Source organism: Gavia stellata, chromosome Z, assembly GCF_030936135.1.
Source record: "Gavia stellata isolate bGavSte3 chromosome Z, bGavSte3.hap2, whole genome shotgun sequence".
Lineage (NCBI taxonomy): Eukaryota > Metazoa > Chordata > Aves > Gaviiformes > Gaviidae > Gavia > Gavia stellata.
Window position 1 is genome coordinate 86052746 of NC_082637.1, and position 22751 is coordinate 86075496.

A 22751-nucleotide genomic window follows, 5' to 3' on the forward strand; every position below is an offset into this window, starting at 1 on the left:
AAGGGTGGCTCTGCTCAAAATCCACGACACGTGGGACGTCGGGACTCTACGTCCCCAGGAGCAGTTGTCCTCCTGCAACACTAGCCTACTGAAAATCTGCGCAGGGCATTTGACTCTCATAGCCATGTACCTCCAGTCACAGGAGTTGGTTCAAATCGGCAGCATTCACTTGGGCAAAGACGTTTTCCTGTCGGAAGCCCATTGTTGGGTGGACGCCCAGCTTCACGTGCTGCTTCCGGAGACCCTTCTTCAGTTCCGCAGCGGGGCTTCATGCTTGTGGCCGTGCTGTGGAAAGCTAAGGCAGCTGGAGTTCACGGCGAGTTAGTGGTTCATTTCTGTAAAACACAAAAAGGCTTAAACCTAGGAAAGGGTTAAAAAGTGCTAGGTATGTATTTTAGCTAGGTAATTGCCAGAAAAGGTGTTGGTCAATTTTGCAACATCGCCTTGTGTCTCTCAGAAGCTCAAGTGCTCAAGCATTGTAACTCGCCACCCTTCTGTACGTTTTTATGGACAGCTGATGGGGAAGAGAGGCCTTAGTTTTATGTCCTGGTGTAGCACAGGTTTGTATGTGCACACAGGTATTTTAATACTTCAAAATAAGAAACATTTGCATTAAAAGAGAGAAAACCAGATCTCAAATAATAAAACTTGACAACTTCCAACTTTATAATAATGCTGACAAAAAAGCTAAGCTTAAACTAATTGTTAAGTAGAGGTGCTGGTCTAAAAATGTAAGATTTGAAGAAAATGTTGCACAGAACTGCCAGGAGTGTGTGTCCCTTCAATGATGCTGATTTAAATTGTAACTCTGCCACATAGCATTAGAAACTTGGGTTACTAAGAAGGGTTGTGAAAAAAAACATTCTGTCACTCTGCTATGAAGGAGCTCCAAGCAGATGAGCAAAATGAGAGACAACCTTTTTTATGTTTCTTACTGGTTTGAACCAGAACTCAGGCAAAAATGACTAACTGTGTTATTAATGGAGGAAAAAAAAAACCTAAAAAGACTGCCTGGATTCTCCATAATTGTAAGTTACAAACTCAAAACCAAGCTGAGACGCTCTGTTTCACAGAGGGAGGTCCTACTGTATTATGCACAGAGTTAGATCAGATGTTTGGGTTGCCCACATTAACAGCTGCACCACAAAACCGAGGGTACGGTACTATGGGAACGCAGTGGTCCCCGGTACCCTGAACACCAACAGAGAGGAACCGGGCATGCCGGCCGCCCGAGCCCCTGGCTGCTCGCCTGCTGAACCTTCTCTGAGGTCAAACAACATGTTGATACCGAGGGATGACGACAATCCGTTTTGTCAGAGGTTCAGCTGTGCCTGGCATGCGGAAGCGAGGCGCCGCAGCAGGGCCTCGCCGCCAGCACGCTGGGGAGCTGTATGAACACCTAGCAGAGCTCCATGGAACGGGGCACGGATGGCAGGTGGACATTTCCAACATATGGTCATGCCGGACCTTCCAAGGCAAGGGTAAAGGGCACCTTCTCCACCCCACTTTGCCAAGCTACATTTCCCAGTCCCAGCTGCAAACCTGACCTTTGAAGTCACTCCCCTTCCCCAATTTCCTCTCAGACGCACCAAAACACATGTTGAACCCCCCCCCAGCCGTACATCCTGGAAAGGACCAGACGCCTGGAGCTAGGGTCACCACAGCTGCTGTGACACACAAACACGGTGTCCTGGAAAGGCATGTGTGTCCTGCCAGTGGCTGGCACCTTCCGACACAGGGAACTGCGGTTTCACCGTCTGGGACCCAGCCCCGAGAGGTCACCAATGTAAATAAAAGGGGACAAGGGTGCCGAAACCAGGCTTTCGTGGTACTTGGTGACGGTAGTTCCAGAAATCACTTTTCCTGATCTAGTTTATGTGTTCCTATAGCAAGTTCCTGTATTATGTGATCCTTGCAGTTACTATTTTATACACAGACATCTTTTGAATAAAATACTTAGGTCATGCATAAAGAATTATGACTTACACTGAAAACATTTAAATTTTTTTTTTTTTTACAAAAGTTTATTTTCCACAAGGAAGAGCAATAGGAAAAATTAAATTGTTTTCCACATATTTGTCTTCTTGAAACAGAGTCTACAAGGACATATTCAGCACCAAAACTAAAAACAAAAAAAGAAAAGTACAAACAGCCATAGAATATAATCTATAAAGCAAACATTTAATATTGCACTTTGTTTCTCTAATGTTTGGATTTTACTTACTTTTTCCTAATTCAGATCAGAATTCTATACCAAATACTGGGCTACAACTGTGAACCGCGTGTTCTAGAACGCTGAGAATTGACCAATACTTGTGGAGAGTAATGCCTCTGAACAACTAACAACATAATTTAAACTGAAAGTCTTTATTTGGTAAGGTTATAGACTTTTTCACCCTAATCACAAAGGCTGTGATACCACATCAATTACTACCAGATTGGTCAATCCTGCTCCATATGCAATTTCCCATTATATTGTGATAAGTACTTTAATGCTATGTATATCAGCAATTGTTCCCTAGTCTGTTAAAGTAACAAAAAAGGAAAAAAAAGTAAAACCACCAAATGCCCTTTTATGCCAACGATCCCATCAGCTTTTAAAATTGTCTGGTTGGAGAGGGTAGAGGGAAGGGACATTCACAAAATTGGCCTAATAACGTAAGACATCACCCAATTTCCTCCTCATCCAATATTCTTGCTTAAAGCCCAAGCCTTTTAACTGAATCACTTAAAACGTGACTCATTTATATTTTATCACCCTGTTGTCATTTTTGAAACATGAATTACTGTTCATGTTCTCATAAAGGCCACTTATGGAAAAGCCTATTTTGTCACATTTATGAAGCCTTAAAAACAAGGCAGAGGTTTTTAAGAACGAGCACCACGCAGAAACACCAGCCTCCCCTCTCCCGCTCCCTTCCGAGCTGTTTTATTGCACAAGGAGATAGATAACGTGATGGATTACATCTTGATTTGCTTAATTCGTCAACACCAGAAGCGTGTCCCTTTGTCAGCGGTCTGTGTGACACGATTTCTGAAAAGGAAAGCTGACTTTTATTATAAATCTCTAGCATGTAAGTGCTGGTATTGGTGTCAGCACATCTAACTGCTCCACTGCACTCTTTTTTCTCAAGGGTGAGTGCTCTTTCCATGTAATTTCTTGCATTCTGGATGAATATACAGTGAAATGCACTGTTCTGTCTGTTTTAAAGCTCTTGAGAGTACCACAGAAGATGCAATCAAAGCAACTCTAGCTAACTGATATCTGAGTATGGCTGGTAACACTGATCTTGCCCAGTTTAATTATACTTCTAGTCTTACTATTTTTACTGTATCATAAACCCTGAAGATAATACAAAGTGCACAAACTGAGCTCTTAGCATAGTCCAAGCTTTTCCTGCAGTTTGAAATATACTTTCTACTAGAGACTCATTACATATAGAATTTTTGGTGATTAGGTAACTATATATAAAAATAAATTTACTTTCCCTTCCCATCCCTACTACTTAAGATATCGATCTGTCTACAAATCCTAGACAGTGTATGACTATTTCCTTTTAAAATTCTTTTGAGGCTCAGCTGGTGTCTGCTGGTGCTGCTTTAATTTGTGCCTTTTTTTTTTTTAAAGCTTCACAACTTGAACATCTCTTTATAATACAGAAAGAGAAATGGGAATGAGCATGGGTTTTATAGCTTTTGTGTATGTCCCTATTCCAGATCCCCCTCTCAAATAAAGAACAAAAAACAAAACACAAACACAAAACAAAAAAATGAAAGAAGTAACTCAACAGTGCAACGTAACAAAACAAATAGCATTCCAACAGTTTGGCAAGTGATGAGTTCACCTGAGATTAAGTGATTTTTAGGCAGTCTGTAACAAAATGCTGCTTTGCGATAATAGTAGAAAGGCAACAAATTCTGAAAAGAAATCAAGAAGGTATACAATCTTGATGAAGTCTATAGTTTCTTTCTATTAACTCTCCACCCCCCCCACCCCAGCCCCACATCTGTTGCTTATCTACTACAGTAGGCTGCAAAACATACAGCAAGAAGGATTGGCTTGAAGGCATTTGATGTTTGTAAATAAATCCACAATAGGATCCAAGCTGAAAAGGTGATACATGATCAGCCTACTGGGACAATTCTGAGCATGTGCATATGCAGGTAAAAGTCCAGGCTACATTAAATTAAAAAAAAAAGAAAAGTCAGTGCATTTGTCAAAGTCTGTTGCTGTTGTTTTTTGCCAAAGCTTTCTTTTGCTCCTTATTGTGCGGACCACAAACAAGTAAGAGGAGGGTAACAACAGTCCGGCATAAATGAGAAAAAGCTGTAGTGACACTGAACCGCACAACATAAGCAATGAGCATGTGCAAATTTCTAATCATAAGAGGAAGCCATCCCTCTCTTACAAGGTGGTTTGAGTGTTTTGACACACATGACTGTAGGTTAGTAAGGCTGCTCCTAGTATGTGCCAGTATTTAAGGGGGGGAAGCTCAGGTCTTCAAGCATGTGGAGCAGTCCTACCATGTTACTGTAGCATGATCACAGGTTGTTTTCATTTATTCACCATACAGGCAAGAGCAACACCACTTCCTTTGAAAGCGTGTCTCCACTACGACGCCTTGACCTTCAGCATGGCAGGTACAATTCAAAACCCAAGTCGAGGCAGCTTTTTATGGATTCCTTCAACGAGAGGGGCAAGACGGTCTGTCATCTGTGGGCTGACCTGGGTTTGGATCAATCTACCCAAAAGAGAAAAAACCCAAGGCATTTTTAGTCTCAGTTGCTAGGAATAAACCAATCCAAACAACCCCCCACCAAAACTGACAAGTTTAAGACAATCATAAACAGCATTGCCAGTCCAAAGATTAGTTCAAGTAACTGAAAAACCTCTAGTAAATTAGACAAAACTTTGAATTAAAAAATTAGTAACTTAGTAGAAAATTTTAAACTATAGGTTGATGGTAATTCAAGGATAAGCACAGAGAACTAATAAAAAACTTGAAAAATCTGCTGTAGCAGCACAGAAATCTTTTGCATCATTTACTGTACACTAAAAAGACGACTCATCACTAGAAGTGTAACTTAAGAAATATTTAACTGATTTCAGAAGACATTTTCCTTCAAAAGACAAAGTTATCAGTAAAGTCATTCTACTTTTAATTTACAAGTAGTTAATCCTCAAACACCCTGTAAGAAGTCTTAGAAGTTCATGTGTTCCACTCCTTATCTCTTCTTCCATTCTACAAAAGGAAGAAGGGGAACAACCTGCTAACTTAGGTCTCCAAAACTGGATAGTAAGAATAGTTTAGTGGGCAGTATATAGTTTAGTCAACATTCTTATCAGTTAATCTTATACAACCATTTTCTGAGGACAAAAAGGCTTCTTTCTAAATTTTAAGTACCTAAAATGAAAAGGACTTGAGTTGTATTCTAGGGTTAAGCTACAGAAAAGTCCTCAGAGAAGTCTCCAGCACACAAAACCCATGCCTCTCTCTGCCCACTCAATAGCAGATTAGTGTTTCAAGAGAAGAAAAGAAAAAATCAACAATGGGTGAATTCAGCCAAGATTTAGCCAAAGGACACTTTTGTCCTATACCACTGTTTTTGCCTGAGAAAAATGAACATGGAAAGCTTTTGATGTTATGTCACAGTTATTGAGTGGCTTGCACAGAACTAAAAATGCAGCCAGACATATTGGAGAACTGTGTATTTACAGAAACCAACATCAGAAAGGCTATCTTTGTAACTTCTCTAGATGGGACTTCTGAAAGCCCTACAGACACAAAACAAAAAATGCAGAGTAGTTTTAGAAAAAAGTAGAGCTGAAAAACATAAGCACATTGTGCATCTATAGACCTAAAATCTTTGTGCTAACCAATGCAATGTATTACATATGTAACACAAGGTTTTAATGAAGTTGCTAAGATAGTACACAACAGTTTGGAAGTTTCTAAGAGAGTTGTGAAGAATCCTGAAAACTCTTGATGCAATTCACCTGCACTTTACTAAAACGAAATCACCATCGGGAGAAATCAACTTCCTACATTTATTCCACAAGACAGTTCAGAAAAAACAGTGACTTAATCTTCATATTCTACCTGTACCTACTTCTGAATAGAGGGGTGGAGGCAGAAAACGGAACTCCTGGATGTACGCAAACAATGGTCCTAGAAGTGCTCTCTCAAAGTCATCACAAGCACCTATGGGTGCAAGGCTGGCCTGTCTTTGTTCCTCCGTGACCACTTCTGCATAGCTAGGAGGTGCTGCAGGGAAAAGGCACATGCAGTTCAAACGACAAGTTCTTATACATGTCAATATGTATAGCATGAAAAATATTAAACTTTTATCATCATAAAACGCACCAGCAGGTAGGTATATTACTTCAGTGGCTTTTTAACAGTTGTTGAACATGAAAGGGAGGGTAGGCTGTTTTGTTTTAAGATTACGCTCAAATCCAAGAGCAGACTGGCCATTGCTTATTGTGGCTTAATTATCCTCTTAAAATTTAAAGCATACTGAGAATACTGAATTTCTGTACAGGTAGGAATGATAGAACATTGTATTCCTTCAGACTCCACAAATCCGGGTCTGGGATTTGTACATAAAAGGGGATGTTTATTAGATATGTGAAAACACAGGGGAGGAGATGCAGAGTTTCTCCTTCAACAAGAGAGATTTCCCATTGAAATGAATGACATGGATTTCACCGCTTGTCCTTGATAAAAGAAGGCAGGGAGGGAACTCTGTTCTTACAGAGAACAAGCGGGTGGCAAGGAAACATGCAGAAGGGATTTCCTGTGGGCTTTATTATGAAGGATGTAATTCAGGTCTGTTTGCATGACAGCAATGAATAAAGCAGACCAAAAAAAAAATCAAGAGAGACTTGCAAATTGATTGGGATTTGTACTGTCAAGTTACCTTCTGGTCTTTCAGGCAGACCAAGCCAATTCATGTTCATGCTACACTGGCTGCTCACACTTGATGTTCTGCTACCAAATGGGTGTAAAGGAATGGTACCAATGACCAGTGGTAAGTTAAGGAATAAATCCATGGCGCCTGGAATATCAACATATACCTAAAGAACAACAAAACAGGTGTATAATTAAAACATAGGTTTGTACAAGCACTTCATAATTATTAGACTAAGTTCTCTGCCCATGGAATTTCCCACAAGCAACTGAAGTTTCTTATTGTCTGTTTCAGGGCCAATGGCCCTATGAAGACAAGAAGCTTCCCCACAGTCAAAAGCAGCTCAGGATTCTTAACATGAGCCCTCACATGGAAATGTCACCTACTCATAACACATTTGCTTAGCTGGTACACCAGAATGGTTTTAAAAACATGCATGATTTAAACTGAATTTACATACAAAACTCCTGTCAGGACACTAATAGTAGGATATGTATTTCTTTTGTCACTAGTTAGCACAGAATGCCTTGTTAGCAATTCGCAAGGAATGATGAAAACGCTTCATGCTCACATGAAACAGACCATCTAACATACCATCAGTGAATACTCCACACGGATTATACTGCAGTCGAGGATTGAAGGGGAAACAGGTGGAATTTTCAGCTGTTTGCCATTCCAGGTTTCTGTTTTGCCAGACGACAAGGACTCCCCACGCAGGTTGGCAACAAGCTGTTTCACTTCCTTCATTTTCCCTTTGGCATAAAATGCCTGCGTTTGGTAAATGGCTGCCTTTGGCACCACCACACGGGAAGAGCAGTTCTCAATCTCAGCAAAGATCTGAATTGATTCACCTGAAACAAAACAATTTCATGTTCTTTTTATTTACAAGGCAGCTTAAGCAAAATGCCTTTCTGTGTATTGTTATAATGCACTCAACACTGCTAGCAATGCTCTCCCTTGAAGAATATCCACTGATGCTAATAGGAATAGGATCACCACAAGCTAATCTAAAAGAGAAATGCACACGTCTAATAGAAGCAGATGTCCTTCAACAATCTGGAGATACAGCTAGCATTTGTTAACAAAATCAGTCGTAGTTAAGAAAATATCGAGAAGACTGCTGAATGCAGACTGAGGTGGTAAGGACATTTTAAATATTTTGTTTATATAAAAGCAATAAGTACAAACTGTTGCTTTAAAAGGGAAGGAAAAACATTTCCTATAATTACTTCTGTTACGTACCTGGGGTGTAGCCCTTCCTTTCAATTTTGGCACTTAAGGATATTGGGCCTGAGGTACAAAACCAACAACAGAGAGTCTTTTCTTTTGTGCCTGCTTGGGGTGACTGCAAGAAAAGAACAACATTGCCTGTTTAATTAGAAGTTCCATGAATCTCTTTATCTATTTTAATTAGCACAAAAAATTATTTTCATAATGTACTTATTATCACATACTTTGAGAAACATAGCTAGTTTTATTTAGAGAAAAAAAACTCCAGCAGTTTAAATGGCACTATGCAGATAACGTTTATTCCAATTCCATTACTGACTAACACTGCTTTTCCTGCTGCACTTCATACTACAGTTACACTTAAAACAGTTTTTATACTTAAATACTGTGTAACTTAAGAAAAGACTTGATAGCCTGCATATCCCAACACATTGTTGGCAGGGCTTTTCATTTATCAGTGAACTAGAACATCTTTCCCATACACTGTACTGCAGAAACGGTAACTAAGCTAAAGTACTGTAACCTTGACTCCTGCTATTTCCTCTGTTCTGGAATAATCCTGTTTCATCTATATTAAACAGACTTGGTTATTCTACACAGTATCAGGATTTAGGACTTGATCCAAAGCCCATTAAAGTCAAATGGAAGGCCTTTGATTTTAATGGAATTTGTGCAATGCCAACGTCCCTTGGCAAGTCTGATTTTTCACCCATACACACAAGAAACCTATTTCAATGGACTTTGAGGGTTTTTTTCCCCCCTCCATAGATTAGAATTTGAGGAAGAAGGAGGAAAAAAAAGGACTTTTACACTAGATTGAAATCAAATCCTCATTGAAAGCAGTTGTGATACAAATTATTTTAGTTAAGTAACATTTCGGAAAAAGACTACACAGAATTATGATAATTTCTCCCCATTGGTACAAAACTATCCATATGGAAATTATCAGTTATGCACGCCAGTACATTTTTTACTTTGCATTTTTAAGTTAGCAGTCTCTTACTATAATATTCTTTTAAGTTTCACTGTTCTTTCCACAGATTATTCTTTATTCAAAATCAAAGAGGAAGAGTTCTCAAAATTTTCCTTCTTAGTGACATTTTACAATTTAGTATTATCAATTTAAATTGACAAAGCCATTTTACAGATCTTAAATGTGAAGCAACTCCAAGTACAGGAAAACGTAGCTTTCAAAATACCAGTAGTTAAAGAGTTGCTGAACTGATGTAATACTTAGAAGATCAGCTGTAATTAAACTAGCAAATAAATATTAGGTAAAATTAGATGTGGATATTGTTTCAGTTATTATACTTCATTATTTTTATGCCAGAAACAAAGAATAATTCTGTCAATTCTTACCAGTAATGAAGGAGTGTTGATATCTATATGTTCAAAGACTGTAAATTCCTTCTTTAATTTTACTGGTAGAAACCAAGGCCTATGCAATTCGGCTTTCACCCAATAGCGCACACTGCCATGTCTGCCTTCGAATGAGGTAGCAAGTGGTCTGTGCAGGACACAAAGGTCAAAATTGAGTAAAGTCCTTCTGTCTAATGATGATACAATTGGTCAGATCAGGGATTAGTACATCGAACTGCATTTTTAATGCAGTGTGGTATTTAATGCAGCGTAACTTATTTGCAAAGTTTCCATATCTCAGAAAAATTCAAGATTAAACATGGGAGAAAAAATCATCTCCAATTCCTGCTACTATAGTTTTGCAGAGATTTTAAGAATCAAATCAAGAATTGTACTAGAAAATGCCAGGAGAGTACACAAGTCCTTTAAACTGAAGAGGCCACTTTCACATCTAGAGTAAAGCATGCCCTTTTAAGGCCAAATTAAGACTACCAACTTAAAATTAGCATTAGTATCAGCCAATTATTTTTTTGATATCATTTTGTAAATCATTGTCTATGTTTACTTGGCTGGTATCTCAGCGTCAGGTTAATTTTAGCTGTAACTCAGCACTTTCGTAGTTTGTTTTGCCTTAAGCAGAGTAAGTATCTCAATTTAGAGTTCTGAAGAGAGAGGCTATTTTGAGTACCTTCTAATTTTCCTCTACCCTGATGCAACCAGTTTAAAACATGTATATTGTATATAGATGTACATATGTAAGCACATATATCTTCATAAAGTCATTAAGCCTATTCTGCTCTGAACTTTGACAGGTGAAAGTAGTCCTTTTTGAGAGCTGGAGGAAAAACGATGTGGAAAGGATCTCCAAACCTTTCAGCATCACCTTTTTTTCCTGTAACATCATAAAATGAAAGACAAAAGACCTTTATATTCCAGTTATCTCCAGTTAACAGTACTTTTCCATAACTTATCTTTTCATGCAAGTAATTTATTGCTATTATACTATATTTTGAATACATTGTAATATATAAACTAAACATAAATTATTTCCAAAGCTTCCATATCTTCCATAGGGAATAATACTAGCCATGCTAGTACCTTACTGGAATGATTCTTTCAGTTACAGGTCTGACTTCTCTATTTGCACATCTGAAATGTCTACTTCCCCCCTCCCCACCCCCATAATTCAAATGAAAGGATTTTCTAATTGGTCTTCAATGTCTCATCCTGCCCCATATTATTTAGGGGGAAAAAAAATATCAGTAAGGCCAGTGTCTGCCTTCTCTTTCCACCATTGCGCTGTAGTTTAGGTTTTGGAAGTGTTCTATGCATGCGAAGTAACAAGTAAGTAGGCAGTGTCAAACTTTAGGTTTTTAATACCAGCCTTTGTTTTTCCAGCATTATCAACAGCTGGTTTCACAGTTATTCCTTCAGGTCACTTAAAAAGAAGCTGTGTTTTGACCAATGCCTGTGATATTTTGCTGGCTATCTGCTTCACTTCAAGCTAAGCATTTCATGAGCATGTATAATGTTTTGGTTTTTTCATATTTAAATGCCCCTTCCAACTCAAGGTAGGATCAGTAGTAGCCTTATTTCTTTTTTCTAGTTGAGATTTTTAGGGAATGCGAAATTGTCTTTAAAAAAACCTCAATGCATACAGGTCTTCTCCACTGCTCCAGTAAGATTTACTGTAAAGTCCTGTGCTGTTTACTTTGAAACTGACCTGTAAAAGTGTTTATCATCTGCAGGTTCTGCTAAAACCAGCACCTCTAATAAACAGATGGTTTATTAGCTTTAATATTAGGTGCTGAGCTATTTTGCATAACACACTGCCAATTTTTTTCAACCTTAATGACTTCACTGCTTGCCTTTTACAGCAAGTCTCCTTTTTCCATCCATGTCAGCTCCCTCTGTTACTGTGTATTTAATTTTATTGCAACTTTATTTTAGCTAATTTCCATATTGGTAACTCCTCTGTGTATGTTGACATTACACATTTCAGACTTGGAGGGTGGGGGAACAATCTTTATCCTAATACTTCTGCTCTCACCCTTGCTTCACCTTTGCTTTCTGAGACGTATGGGATTAGGTACGGGAATTTTTCTTGCTTCATCCACCCATCCTTCTGCTTTTTTCCATCCAGGCTTTCTGCATAAAGGCCAGCCTGGGTACAGGCATCCTATTTATACGATAACAACCTCCTCTTTTGTTCAAAGGTAGTTAAACTGGCCACATCTGTTCCAGACTGAGCCCAAACAATTTAGCTGTGATCTTATCTCTAGTTCTGCTGGTCTGCATGGCTCCAGTAAACTGTTGGTTGGGTTAGAAGGTATCTCAGCCACTCTGCAGTACTCCAGTGACAGTTCCAAGTTCTTCTCCCTCCTCTTGTGAAGGGGTAAAATACTGGAAGACCTAGTAAGTCATTAGGACTTGGGTCAAAAGTGAGCAACTGGGCAGCAATGAGCTCCCGTTTTGTGGAAATTTAAAAAAAAAGGAAGTGTGTATCAGTTTAAAAGCAACCTCTTCAGTTTAATGAGATTATGTCCTCCACTGGATGTCAGAGCACAATTCCTACTACCATTGAAAAGGTTTCCCCTCCACCCACAACAGGAGTTTTGCTCAGGCAGGTGGGCAGCAGGGCCCGAGGAATGCTTGCGGGCACTTACGTCTGTGGAAGCTCAAAGCTGAATGCATATTCATGCCTTCCCGAATGGATGGTGTGAAGGCCTTCTTCTGAATTGTCATCATCTAGGAGGGGAAAAACAAACAATATGCTATTCCACCTGCACACATTTTATACATTACATGGGCTTCTCTTACAGAATAAAAGGGTTTTACATTCTCATTACAGCTCTCACGAACATGGTGTCCCAGAAAGAAGGGTCTCTGACCCATTCATATTAACTGCTGGATGCAGGGCCAAATCTTACCTACAGCAGGGTAGGCAAGATTGCCAGATACACCTTACAGAGAAGCAGAGGTTAATTTGCCTTAATTTATAATCCCACCTCTGAACACTAACACAGATGCAACTGCTGCCATTTCAAGGCCTGCCTGCAAGATCTCTAATGGAAATCATGTTTCCACTGTGACTCCCAGCTAAAATGAAATAGAGATGGCTCTTTAACAGCATTAAGCGATCTGCACGAAGCCTGGTGTGCAAGATTAGATTTAGTAATTCAGCTTCCTTTTATCTCCTGCCTGGCAACAGTGTCCAGAAATTAATCACCAAAAAAAGAAGGGGGAGAATAAAAAAAAAAAGGGTGTACAAGCACCACCTGGAAAGTACCAGATGAATTCAGGGGCACTGAAAAATGGCAGCCTGCCCCATTAACACTGTCTACAGCTAAACTTTTTATTTTTTTGGCAGGTTAACTTGATCTTGCTTGGATAGCAAAGACCCTGATATTTGCTGGTTCCACCAAGACAGAGAATCTTTTTTTATGGTCATGACTTCTTGTGCTGCTTTAAATGCTGCTACAAATTTGTGGTTTATTCCAACGTAATTATCATAAAACCAGAAAAACGCTGACTCCACCAAAATAGAAAGTTGAGAGAAAAATAACTGAGCATCGCACACATAGAAAGGGCTGGAATAATAAAAGAGGATTTAGCGAGACAATGCGAAAGGCAACTGCTTCTATTTAATGGTCTGAAGCATTAATGGAGGCACACAGGAGGATTTCAAGTTCCCATTGTCCTACAGAAACGCCGATGCTCCCCTTCCCGTAGCGCACAGCAAACGCCGAGTATCTTAAAAGCACAAAAAAGAAAGCCCCCACCAGCAAGCTATAGACACAAACGGACCTTCAGCTCGCAGTGTCACGAAATAGATGTCAGGAAAACGCGCCGCAAGGGCGAGACAATGTGTATCAGCGTGCGGGTGGGTGTTTTTTTTAAATTTTTTTTTTTCTCTGAGGCAGGGGGAGCGTTGCTCTCGGTCGCGGCTCTATTTCCCAGCACGGCGATCTCCTCCTCACAGACAAGTTCCCGTCCTGCCTCCCCCCGCCCTTTCTGCCAGCTCAGCAGTCCCGCCGAGCCGGGCGACCGCGGCGGAGCTGTGGTAAACAAGTGCTGAGCTGTCAATCAGGGGCCAGGCTGGAGCAGGAGCCGACCGGCCTAAACCGGCGCGAGCGGATCCCCAGCCAGCCGCTCATATACATACGGTATACGTTACACCCGCCGCATTCGCTCGGCAGCTCCGCTCCCCGCCGGCCCAGGGAGGGCGGGGCGCCGCCCGCCCCTCGCCTTCCGCTCTCCGCGCCCCGCCGAGACCCCTCAGGGGCCGTTACCGGTGGGTGGGTGGCGGGGGGGTAGGGGGGGCGATGGGGACGTGCCTGGCCGCAGGGCGTCCCGCCACCCGCCCTCAGAGCGGGGCTGTCCCCGCGCCAGCTCCTCAGGGGAGTGCCCCCTCTCCCCCGGGGGGCTGCCGGCGCCCGCCGGCTGCGGGCAGGGGAACCTGCTCCCCGCGGCCAGCGCCCCTCCAATCAGCGGCTGGCATCGCCTTAGCAACAGGCCAACAAACCCCGGCCGGCCAATCAGGGGGCGGGCGGGGGGCGCGGCCTCAGCCGCCAGCTCGGGGGAGAGGCGCCCGGGGCAGTCATTGAAACTCGGCCGCGGGCGCCGGCAGCGAGCGGCGGGGCGCGTCGCCTTCCCCCCGACCCCGCACACACCCCACTCGCGGGTGTGTGTGTGTGTGTATGTGTGTGTGTCCCGCCGCGGGAGACTCGTCCGTGTCCGCAGGCTTCTGTCACCCGCGACCCGGAGGTGCGTGAAGTTTCGCTCGGGCGAATGATTTCTAATGCTGCGGCGTAAAGGAGGGTTTGGGCCACGAGTCACCTCGTTAGCGAGCTGTGCACAATTAAGAAAAAAGCTCAAAAGCCCCCAGCTCTGCTACAGCGTTAATTTCAGAAACGCTTGGTAATGGGCCTGCAGCCGGAGTTCTTCAAAAATTACAATTTTTTTCCCCAAAGGGAAGGGAAGTATCCCGTCCCTGCAGTAAATATAAAAAAAAACCCACAACCCAGCAGCACCAAAATTACATAACCGGTTTTTAACATTATTTTCTTCTGCTAGGGAATTAAGTCATCGCCACCACCTGACGCGTGCGGCCAATCTGCGCCGAGCAGGCGGCGCACCCCCCCCCCCCGACCGGTCCCAAACAGGATTGAACCGCTTCGAACAAAGGCTGCAAACTTCGGAAAAAAAAAAACCCCAAAACCACCACCCCCCCGGCGCTCTCACCCTGCCGCCGAGGGGGTCTGCCAGCCGGAGGGGAGGGGGTACACCCCCCCCCCGCAGCCCATGCATGGGGCTGGGGGGGAGCAGGAGGTCCCCTCCTCCCCAGTTTTGGGAGGGATGCTCCCATTACGCAACGCCCCCCCGCCCCAATCCTTTCTCCCCATCAAGGCTTTTTGGACCCATCTTTACATCGGGGTGCCCCCCCCCCCAGGGGTGGGGCGAGGGGAATTAAAGCGATTTGCAGGGTAAAAAAAAATATATATATTACACGTGGGGTGGTGATAGCGTATGTCAAAATAAGCCACGGGGAATCTTTTTGTCTGGCAATAACGAGCCATCCTTAACAGAATCACCGGATTATCGGCCCGAAAAGCAGAACCCCCCCCCCCCCATGTGTCAAAAAGTCCGGTTTTCTGCTTTCCTTCTATTTCAGGATTTGATGGGATGCTGCCAGTCAAGCCCTTCACTGCCTGCCTTTGCTTTCACAGCCGTTTTCCCCACGGAGGGGCAAACCCTGCTGATACTCCCGGGGGGGAAAAAAGCGCAGGTAATGCATTTTTTAAAAAATAAGGTATTGATAGACGGCCGTGGGGAAGGGCAGGTAGTTCAGCACTTCGCAGACGCGTCCCCTGCAGCTGTAACACCAAGGCTCACCACCCCACCAGAAGACCCTCGGCATGTCCTGCTCTCCACCAACAGCGAACCGCATCCTTAAAAAAAAAGGGGATAAACCAAAGCCGATGCAAAGATGCGTCCGTTTCCCAGAAAAAAGGGCGCTGCGAAGGGAGACCCTTACCTCTCTCGTGGCCGATCAGGATGTCCTTATGGTTGAAATACTCTACTTCTTCCGTGTAGTTCTGTGTGTAGGCAGTGTTGGATCCAGCATTTCTCGATTCAGTCCAACGCACTTTCGCGTGTCCCCTCGCGTGGATTTTAAGAGATTTCACTCTAATTTCCCCCGTGACTTCTAAATTCACCCTTCCTGAGACTGTGTCCCCGCTGGAGTAGACGGGGACATTGCTGTCATTCAGACAGTCGAAGCTTATCGTCAAACTCTTCACCTTCCCCAGCACCATGTTTGTATAGCAAAGTGTAGAAAAATATACTGTAAGAAAAAAAAAAAGAAAAAAAAACCCCAAAACCCCTCAGGCGAAGGGAGATCGGGGCGGCGCGTACCCTACAGCCCGCTCATGGGGACGGCGGGGAGCCCCGGCCCCAGCCCGGGCGGCGCTGGGGAGGGGAGGGCGGGCGCTGATGCCAGCGCTGGGCTCTCCCCACAAAGGCGCTGCCGGAGCAGCCGCGGCCCCCGCCTTATAAGCCGTGTGACAAACAAGCCCCAGTGCGCATGCGCCGCCCCGCCCCGCCCCGCCTCCTCTCCCGCCAGCGCCCCGCCCCGCTCTCTCCAGCCGGGGGGCGCGCCGAGCCGCGCTGCGGCGGCGGTGGGGAGGGGGGACGCGGAGGGGGGGAGACGCGTTTGGGGGCGACGGGGAGGGGGACAAACCCCTGCCAGGGTTAGGCTGCCCTGCCAAACACCGGTTCCCCCCGGTTCCCCCCGGTTCCCCCCGGTTGGGGTGTTTCTTTTCCGCTGCTGGTTTGTTTTTTTTCTTTTTTTTTACCCACCCCCGTGGTGCCATTTCTTGGTTTCAGTCATTTAACGCTGCATTGCTAATTCTTGCTGTCTTCCCAGTGACAAGAGGTTTTCAATGAGGCGTGTGATGGTTGTGGGTAACCTTCCCCAAGCCGCCGTGCCTTGGGAGTTCGCGCTGAGGCGCGCCACTAGAAGTTCAGCCCTTCTGTATTTAGTGGTTTTCTCAAGCAAAAAAGAAGTAATTTCTCTTGACCCGACACCTGGTGGAGGTTCTCATACTTTTTTGTTAGGGAAGATGTGCAGCTGTGTCCTGCGAATGTGTTAAGACTTTCTATGTTTTTGCACCATCTTGTGGTAAGCCTTCGTACCTCCTTAGATCATGGAATCACAGAATAATTTAGGTTGGAAAAGACCTTTAAGATCATTGAGTCCAACCGTTAAAAGATAACTTGCAAGAGAAGCAGAGGTGTTTTAATTCCCTTCCTGCTGATGCTTTTCTTGTTGCTCTCATGTCTTTAGAAGCAGATGGTCTCATGCATAGGTTTATTCGCACATTTTTTCCTTTTTTCTGCAATTTAGAAGGTAACTGTGTCTTCCACGAGACATAGAAACCACAACTCTCTGGTCTGCAGTTGCTGCAGGACATGTGAAAGCCATCAGCCAAACGGGATGCACCTTCATCCACGGAGCTCAGGGCACAGCTCCCGTCCTTCCCATTCTGGGTCGGTTGTGACCATCCACCTCTCTCAGGGAGAATCTGCAGAGATGATGAAAAGCACAGCAGTTGCCTTTTCCAGGAAGCTGTAGGCCCAAATCTTGCTAGCCCAGTAGATACTCATGTGGATTTTTTTTTGTATCTATGTAGATAAGGAAGGGGACCTTCCTACATAACGGGTACGGTACGTGCTCATTTATTTTCTGATATGTGTGATGTGTTTTGTCTGCTGATTGCATTTGCCCATTCCAGGCTTGTTGGAGAAGGATAAAATACTTTGCTAAGCTGCTGTAAACCCTCCCCTGTGTATCTGCAGACCTTGTAGCCCTAACTTGCCTCCCCTCTCACTAGGATGCCTGTCTTTTGCAGATCCATTTCTGGACACGCAACTTGACAATACCACAGCCAGTGCTGGGATGTGGGATGTGCGCCAAGCTTTTTGTGCAAGTAGGCTGTTAGGAAGATTGCACCATTTGTGAGCTTGTGGGTCATCTTCTAGGACTTTAGGTTTTGCCAGTTTGCAGGCAGTTACGAGTCCTGACCATGCGTCATACTGAGCGGCAGACAGCTCTTTCCTGGATTGCTGGCTGGAGGAAAATGCAGTAGATGGTAGCCCTGCGTCTTAAGGTATACTGGACGTGTTGTGAACACCACCAATAAATCTAACTTTCACTGCAACAGTGAGACAGCTGCAATTTGGAGCAACTTTTGAGGGCTGCAGGCGTGGTCGAGCCTTCTTGGATGTTTTTCCGAACACATAGAACTCAGTCCACTGAAATGAGTGGGACATTGCGATACCCATGCAGTGCAAAACCCCTCAATCTTTGAAGCTCTCTAATTTCCGTATGTTGCTATGCTGCTGTTCTGAGTTAATTACAAAATATCCTGAGTGATCAGATGTGCTGATTTACATGAGAGTTGACCCAGTTTTCAAGACTAATTTTAAATTCCTCTTAAAGCTTGGTGAAAAAAAAATATCAATTTCATATTCACTCTGTGCTATGTGCATATTTGCACTCAAAGCATCTGAGCTGAGATCTGCTCTTGTTTGAAATAATGACCCTCCTTTTCCTAGTGCCCCAGTCGGGAAACTTTCCTGTGGTTTTTTTTTTAATTCATCCCTATTATCTCTTCGCTAAAACATGAGTCTCTTTCCTGCAGCCCTTCACCTCTGTGTCCTTTGGGTAACGAGGTTGGATTGGGAACAGCGTTTCCTGTGTTGCATCCTGTTGGTTATCATGGGCACCGCTATCAACTCCCAAATCACAAGATTTTGTTATGAATCTGGCAGTATTTGGTATGTTAACTTAAAGTCGCAGATCCAGGCGAGGTAAGAAGCTCATGTCTAGCAGACACTTTTAGACTTGACGAGTTCAGAAGAGAGCTTTGAGTTCACCAGAACAGCCCAGAAATCGGCACACAAATGAAACAATCCGTATCTTGGTCTCTTCTAGCATATATATGTATTTATGCAAAAATCTCCCTTTAAATCTGCCTTTTGCCCACTTTGTGCATGCTCTCCTGCCTGTTGCTCACCCACTCGCCCCTGCCCGGGTCTCTAACTGGGAGCATTCGGCCCGGGTGGGTGCCCGCTGCTCAGCCCTTCTCCCTGCTGGCCACCCACCTCCTCCTGCCCAGCTTGTCCTGACTTTTCTGAGCCCGTTTCCCACCAGAAGTGCCACCCACCATCTCTTTGCGGCTCTTCTTTCTGGCCCCATGCCGGCTTGTTTCCGGCAACCTTCTAGATCACTCCACCATTATCTACGGTTATATGTAATTTAAATCTGGAGCACTAGACAGACACAATTGGTTAAGCACGTGTTATGAATAACAAACTTTAGATTGACTGTTCCGCAGAATGATATTATATTCACGTGTATTCATGCGTTTCCCATATCTTTCCAAAAGCCACATGTACATTCAGTCTCTGCAGCTTTTTTTTTTTAAATACTTCTCATTGTGTGCTATTCATTTTTTTTGTCCTCATAATTTTTGTTTTGTGCCATCGTGTGGCAAACAGGTGAACTGCCTGCGCTGCCTTTTACCAGCCGTTTGCCCGTGCGTTCCTGCAGACCTGCCATTCATCGGTGAAGCCTTTGTGTCAAAACCAAATCTTCTTTTAAAAATATAGTTCTGCTTTTATTTAAACAGAGACCATGCTATGACGTGTAACTAAAGGAGCTATTTAGCAGTTGTTTTCAGATGTTTAGTTAACTGTAAATATTAGTTAATTTTCAGGAGTTAAGTTTTTTATTTTTTCAAATGAACTGCCCTTTAGTTAAATATGAAAAGTTTTATAGATCCCGAAACAGGTTTTTAAAAATTGAATGTAAAGGTGATCAAGACTTACCATCTTACATCAACAATAGGTAGTGAAGACCGAGTTTTTACAACACTTAGAATGGTTATTATTTGTCAGGAGCCTCCAGTAACCTTTCTGAGGCCTTGTACATGATAGACTGTGCGTGGAAGTCTGCATAAAGTTTAAAAAAATTAGGTCCAAATCTTCTTTTTTTTTTTTTTTGGCTGACAAAAGCCATGAAGGTGATGCTCTATCATTGGAGTCAGTACCTCCAAGGAAGATGGCAATATTCCAGCCTCTATAAAGAGATAAAGATTAGACCTCACTTAATGAACCATTTCCTGAAACTGGCGAGCTCTCCCTTGTATGTCTTGTCTGGGTTTTTTTTGGTGGAAAGAGAGCAAAGAGGAGAGAAAAATTTGTTAGAAGATTATGGAAAATTAGGGAAAGAGAAAAAAAAAATCCTGGCCTGCTGGGTAATACAGATTGCATTGCCTGAGAATCTTCTCTGGAAACGGTTGAAAATTAGTACTGATTCATTTGAACTATTCAATTCATTTAACTATTCCATTGTTGATGACTGCATGGTGTCAGTACGCTCTGCTCTGCTTCTGAGAGGTCCACACAGTTCAGATCTTAGCTGGAGAGTTTAGGCAACCTAGAAAAATAATCTTTTATGTCGCAGGCTGCTGTGCAGGCTGAGATCCAGTAGAAGGATGTAGACATAGAAATGGGTGGAATTTAGGTCACCAAACCCAAAATATATATTCTAAAATATATATTATTTAAAATAAATATTCTAAAAATTCTGATGAGCTTTCACCCAGCCTTGGAGGGTTTGTTGTTTTTTTTTTTTGAAGTTTGTTTGGTGCCTAGATTTGTGCTTTCGTACATGCCTACAGCTGTCCTAGCCTTGATGTGACCAGTGCATTCATGCTGAAGACCACTCAAAATCCAGAGATTAGGAATTATTTTGCTTTCGTCCCATTATTGTCTTTATCTAATCTGACTTCTCACCATGCAGTTGATAAATCTGCAAGGACGGCTGTGATGCACAATGATCTTGAGAACAGTCACTACTTTTTCTGAAGGCAAAGCCAGGAAAGCTTGCAATGTTCTCCTGACTCATTAATCAGTAAACTAGCATTAATAGGAAGATCCAGATTCTTCTCCCACCTCCTTAGAGACCATCCTGACATATTATCTGGTTTGGGGTGGAGACGGTATTTGCCCGTCTTTCTGAAGCTGTTTCAGTGTGGAGCAGAGAATGGTCTAGAGAGAGTGTCAAAGCAGATGTTACGTGTTGTCTGGTGGTTAAGGTGTTCATATCGAAGGGAGAATCCTGGAAAGAAAGAAAAAATACTCCAGGACAGTTTCTGTATTTCATGCAGTGAATGAAGGAAAATGTGAAATGTACTTAAAAAGTTCTCCTAACAGACTAATTTCTGGTCATCCTTTGTTCTATCTGATCCTCAAGCCATCCATAAAAATAAGAGGAATAAAATTTCCCCTCCTCATACCTGTTACGAGGCTACATTTGCAAAATGCTGTCACATTACGGTGTGGAACGGTGACATACACTATCGTGTTACAAAGACATTGTTCTATGCACTGCAGCCCTGAGGAGCTGCTTCCAAAACCCCTGGATGCAGAGGGATATCTACAGACCTTCCTTTTGCAGGTCTGTAGAACTTCCATCTGCACTGGAATGGCTGTTCAGCTGGCAGTACCGTGGTAGAGAGAAGAGAAAATTTTCCTAAGTAGGCTTATTTTGGGTTTGGAGAATGCTATCCTCAATGATGTGAAGAAACTTGGAGTTTGTGAAACCAGTTCCTGAATTTGAAGGAATTGGGAGCCAGGAGCAGCTCCTCCCGGTTGTATATGTATCCTTGCAGAATAGCGTTTATTAGAGAGAAAGAATGTGCACCACAAAGAGCTCTATTTCTGATCATTCCGTTTTCAGAAGGTACGTATTGTAAGTAAGGAAAGTATTCGAACTGGAACTTTTTGTTTGCAGTTTTTAGTTAGGTGGTTTTTTTACTTCTAAAGATTTGCTAAGTAATGATTTAGAGTAACCTGAGTTCTGAGGTGTATTCACTGTTAAAAACAGAACTTGAGTTATGTAGTAATCATGTTAAACTGAATGTTTGCAAGTTTTGTTTTGAGAAGATAATTGCTAGTGCTGTTAAACTGAGAAAACAGATAGTTAAATACACACTTAAACTAATCTCTTTTGGAAAACATGACCGAAGGACAAGCTTACAGTTGCAGTAATATATAAGCATATGCTTGAAATACCTACTTCAGAGATGACTACAGACGGTCAAGCAGGGGACAGAGCTAGAACACTATAGTTTCTACGGGACGTGGTCGTGTTCTGCTCGGGGTTTGGTCGTCCCTGTTGTTGCTCCTTGCTCCCCTAAGGCCTTTCCCCCTTCTTGCCTTGCAGCCACTTCATCTGTAGGCTCCTGCCAACTCCTCCACCTCCTGCCAAAAGGTCTGGCACCGTGACTAAGCTGGGGAGCGTGCCTGAGCCAATCTGGGTCTATTCAGAGCCATTCAGTGTTTCTGCAGGGCGCTCCCTCTTCTGAAAGCATGCTGCAAAGATACCTGAGCTGGCGCTGAGGAGAGCAGGAGCAGGTTCATCAGGGCTGGGTCTCTAGGCTTTGCCTCATGCCTATTTTATCCTTACATAGGCTCCCCATTGCGTTGAAAACATCTCTTTGGGGTCTGCGCTATAGCTGCAGAGCCTCCATCCCTGGCTCAGGCTCATGGTTATGTATAAAAAACATACGAAGATGTGTTCCTTGAAAAATGTGGGATAGCCGCTGTTCCTCAGTGGGTTTTTTTGATTAAAACTTCCTAGAAGGTCTTTGGCAAGGATATGAGAAAGGACAGGATTATGAAATCCAAATGACCTAGAAGTAATTAAGCTACAAAATAAAGAAGGCCACAAACCATACTGAATGCCTGGGAGGCAAAGCATGTTACGCAGCTTTTCTGATGAGGTTTAACCATATGCTGCCAGAGAAAGCAGGACTTGGCTTCGTGCTTGGGTTGTGGTGGTACTAAAGACCATGCTTCAGTGTTCTGTCATTAATACTGCTTTTGCATCCTCTCTTTCCATATTCATCTCTTCTCCTTGCTAGCAGTTTGCAGAGAAATCTTGTAATAGATGTGGCTATATCCTTGGGGTTTTTTGTTTGTGTTTTTGTCACAGGATCTTTCCCAACAAGAGCAGAAGAAAGATTTTTAAAATATTTGGACAGGACCTTTGTAAAAAAACTAAGAATTTTTTTATTTCCCTTTCTTTTGGTTCATCAAAGGACACCCATCAGCTTTGTGTTTCAAAATGGAAAGTATATACTGTGGTTTTATCTCCAGAAATAAGCCGTTACACTTTT

At 43.0% G+C, this 22751-nt stretch overlaps 1 protein-coding gene across 4 annotated transcripts; it reads right to left on the minus strand.

The window, feature by feature from the left end:
* Positions 1-310: 310 nt before the first annotated feature.
* ARRDC3 (arrestin domain containing 3) lies at positions 311-15904 on the minus strand. 4 transcript variants are annotated; one of them, XR_009484576.1, is made up of 9 exons: positions 15539-15904; positions 12168-12249; positions 9502-9649; positions 8155-8257; positions 7507-7763; positions 6922-7078; positions 6112-6266; positions 4525-4742; positions 311-335 (listed from the first exon to the last, which is right to left on the minus strand). XR_009484576.1 is itself a non-coding variant. In XM_059833283.1 (8 exons), the coding sequence occupies exons 1-8, from the start codon at positions 15816-15818 to the stop codon at positions 4686-4688; spliced, it is 1221 nt and encodes a 406-aa protein (XP_059689266.1). In that variant the 5' UTR covers positions 15819-15904; the 3' UTR covers positions 2017-4685. The 4 variants fall into 4 exon arrangements, 3 of the variants coding, with proteins under 3 accessions (XP_059689266.1, XP_059689265.1, XP_059689264.1); XM_059833283.1 differs by lacking the exon at positions 311-335 and having other exon boundaries at positions 2017-4742; positions 12168-12231; XM_059833282.1 differs by lacking the exon at positions 311-335 and having other exon boundaries at positions 2017-4742; positions 12168-12234.
* Between the last annotated feature and the right edge of the window lie 6847 nt (positions 15905-22751).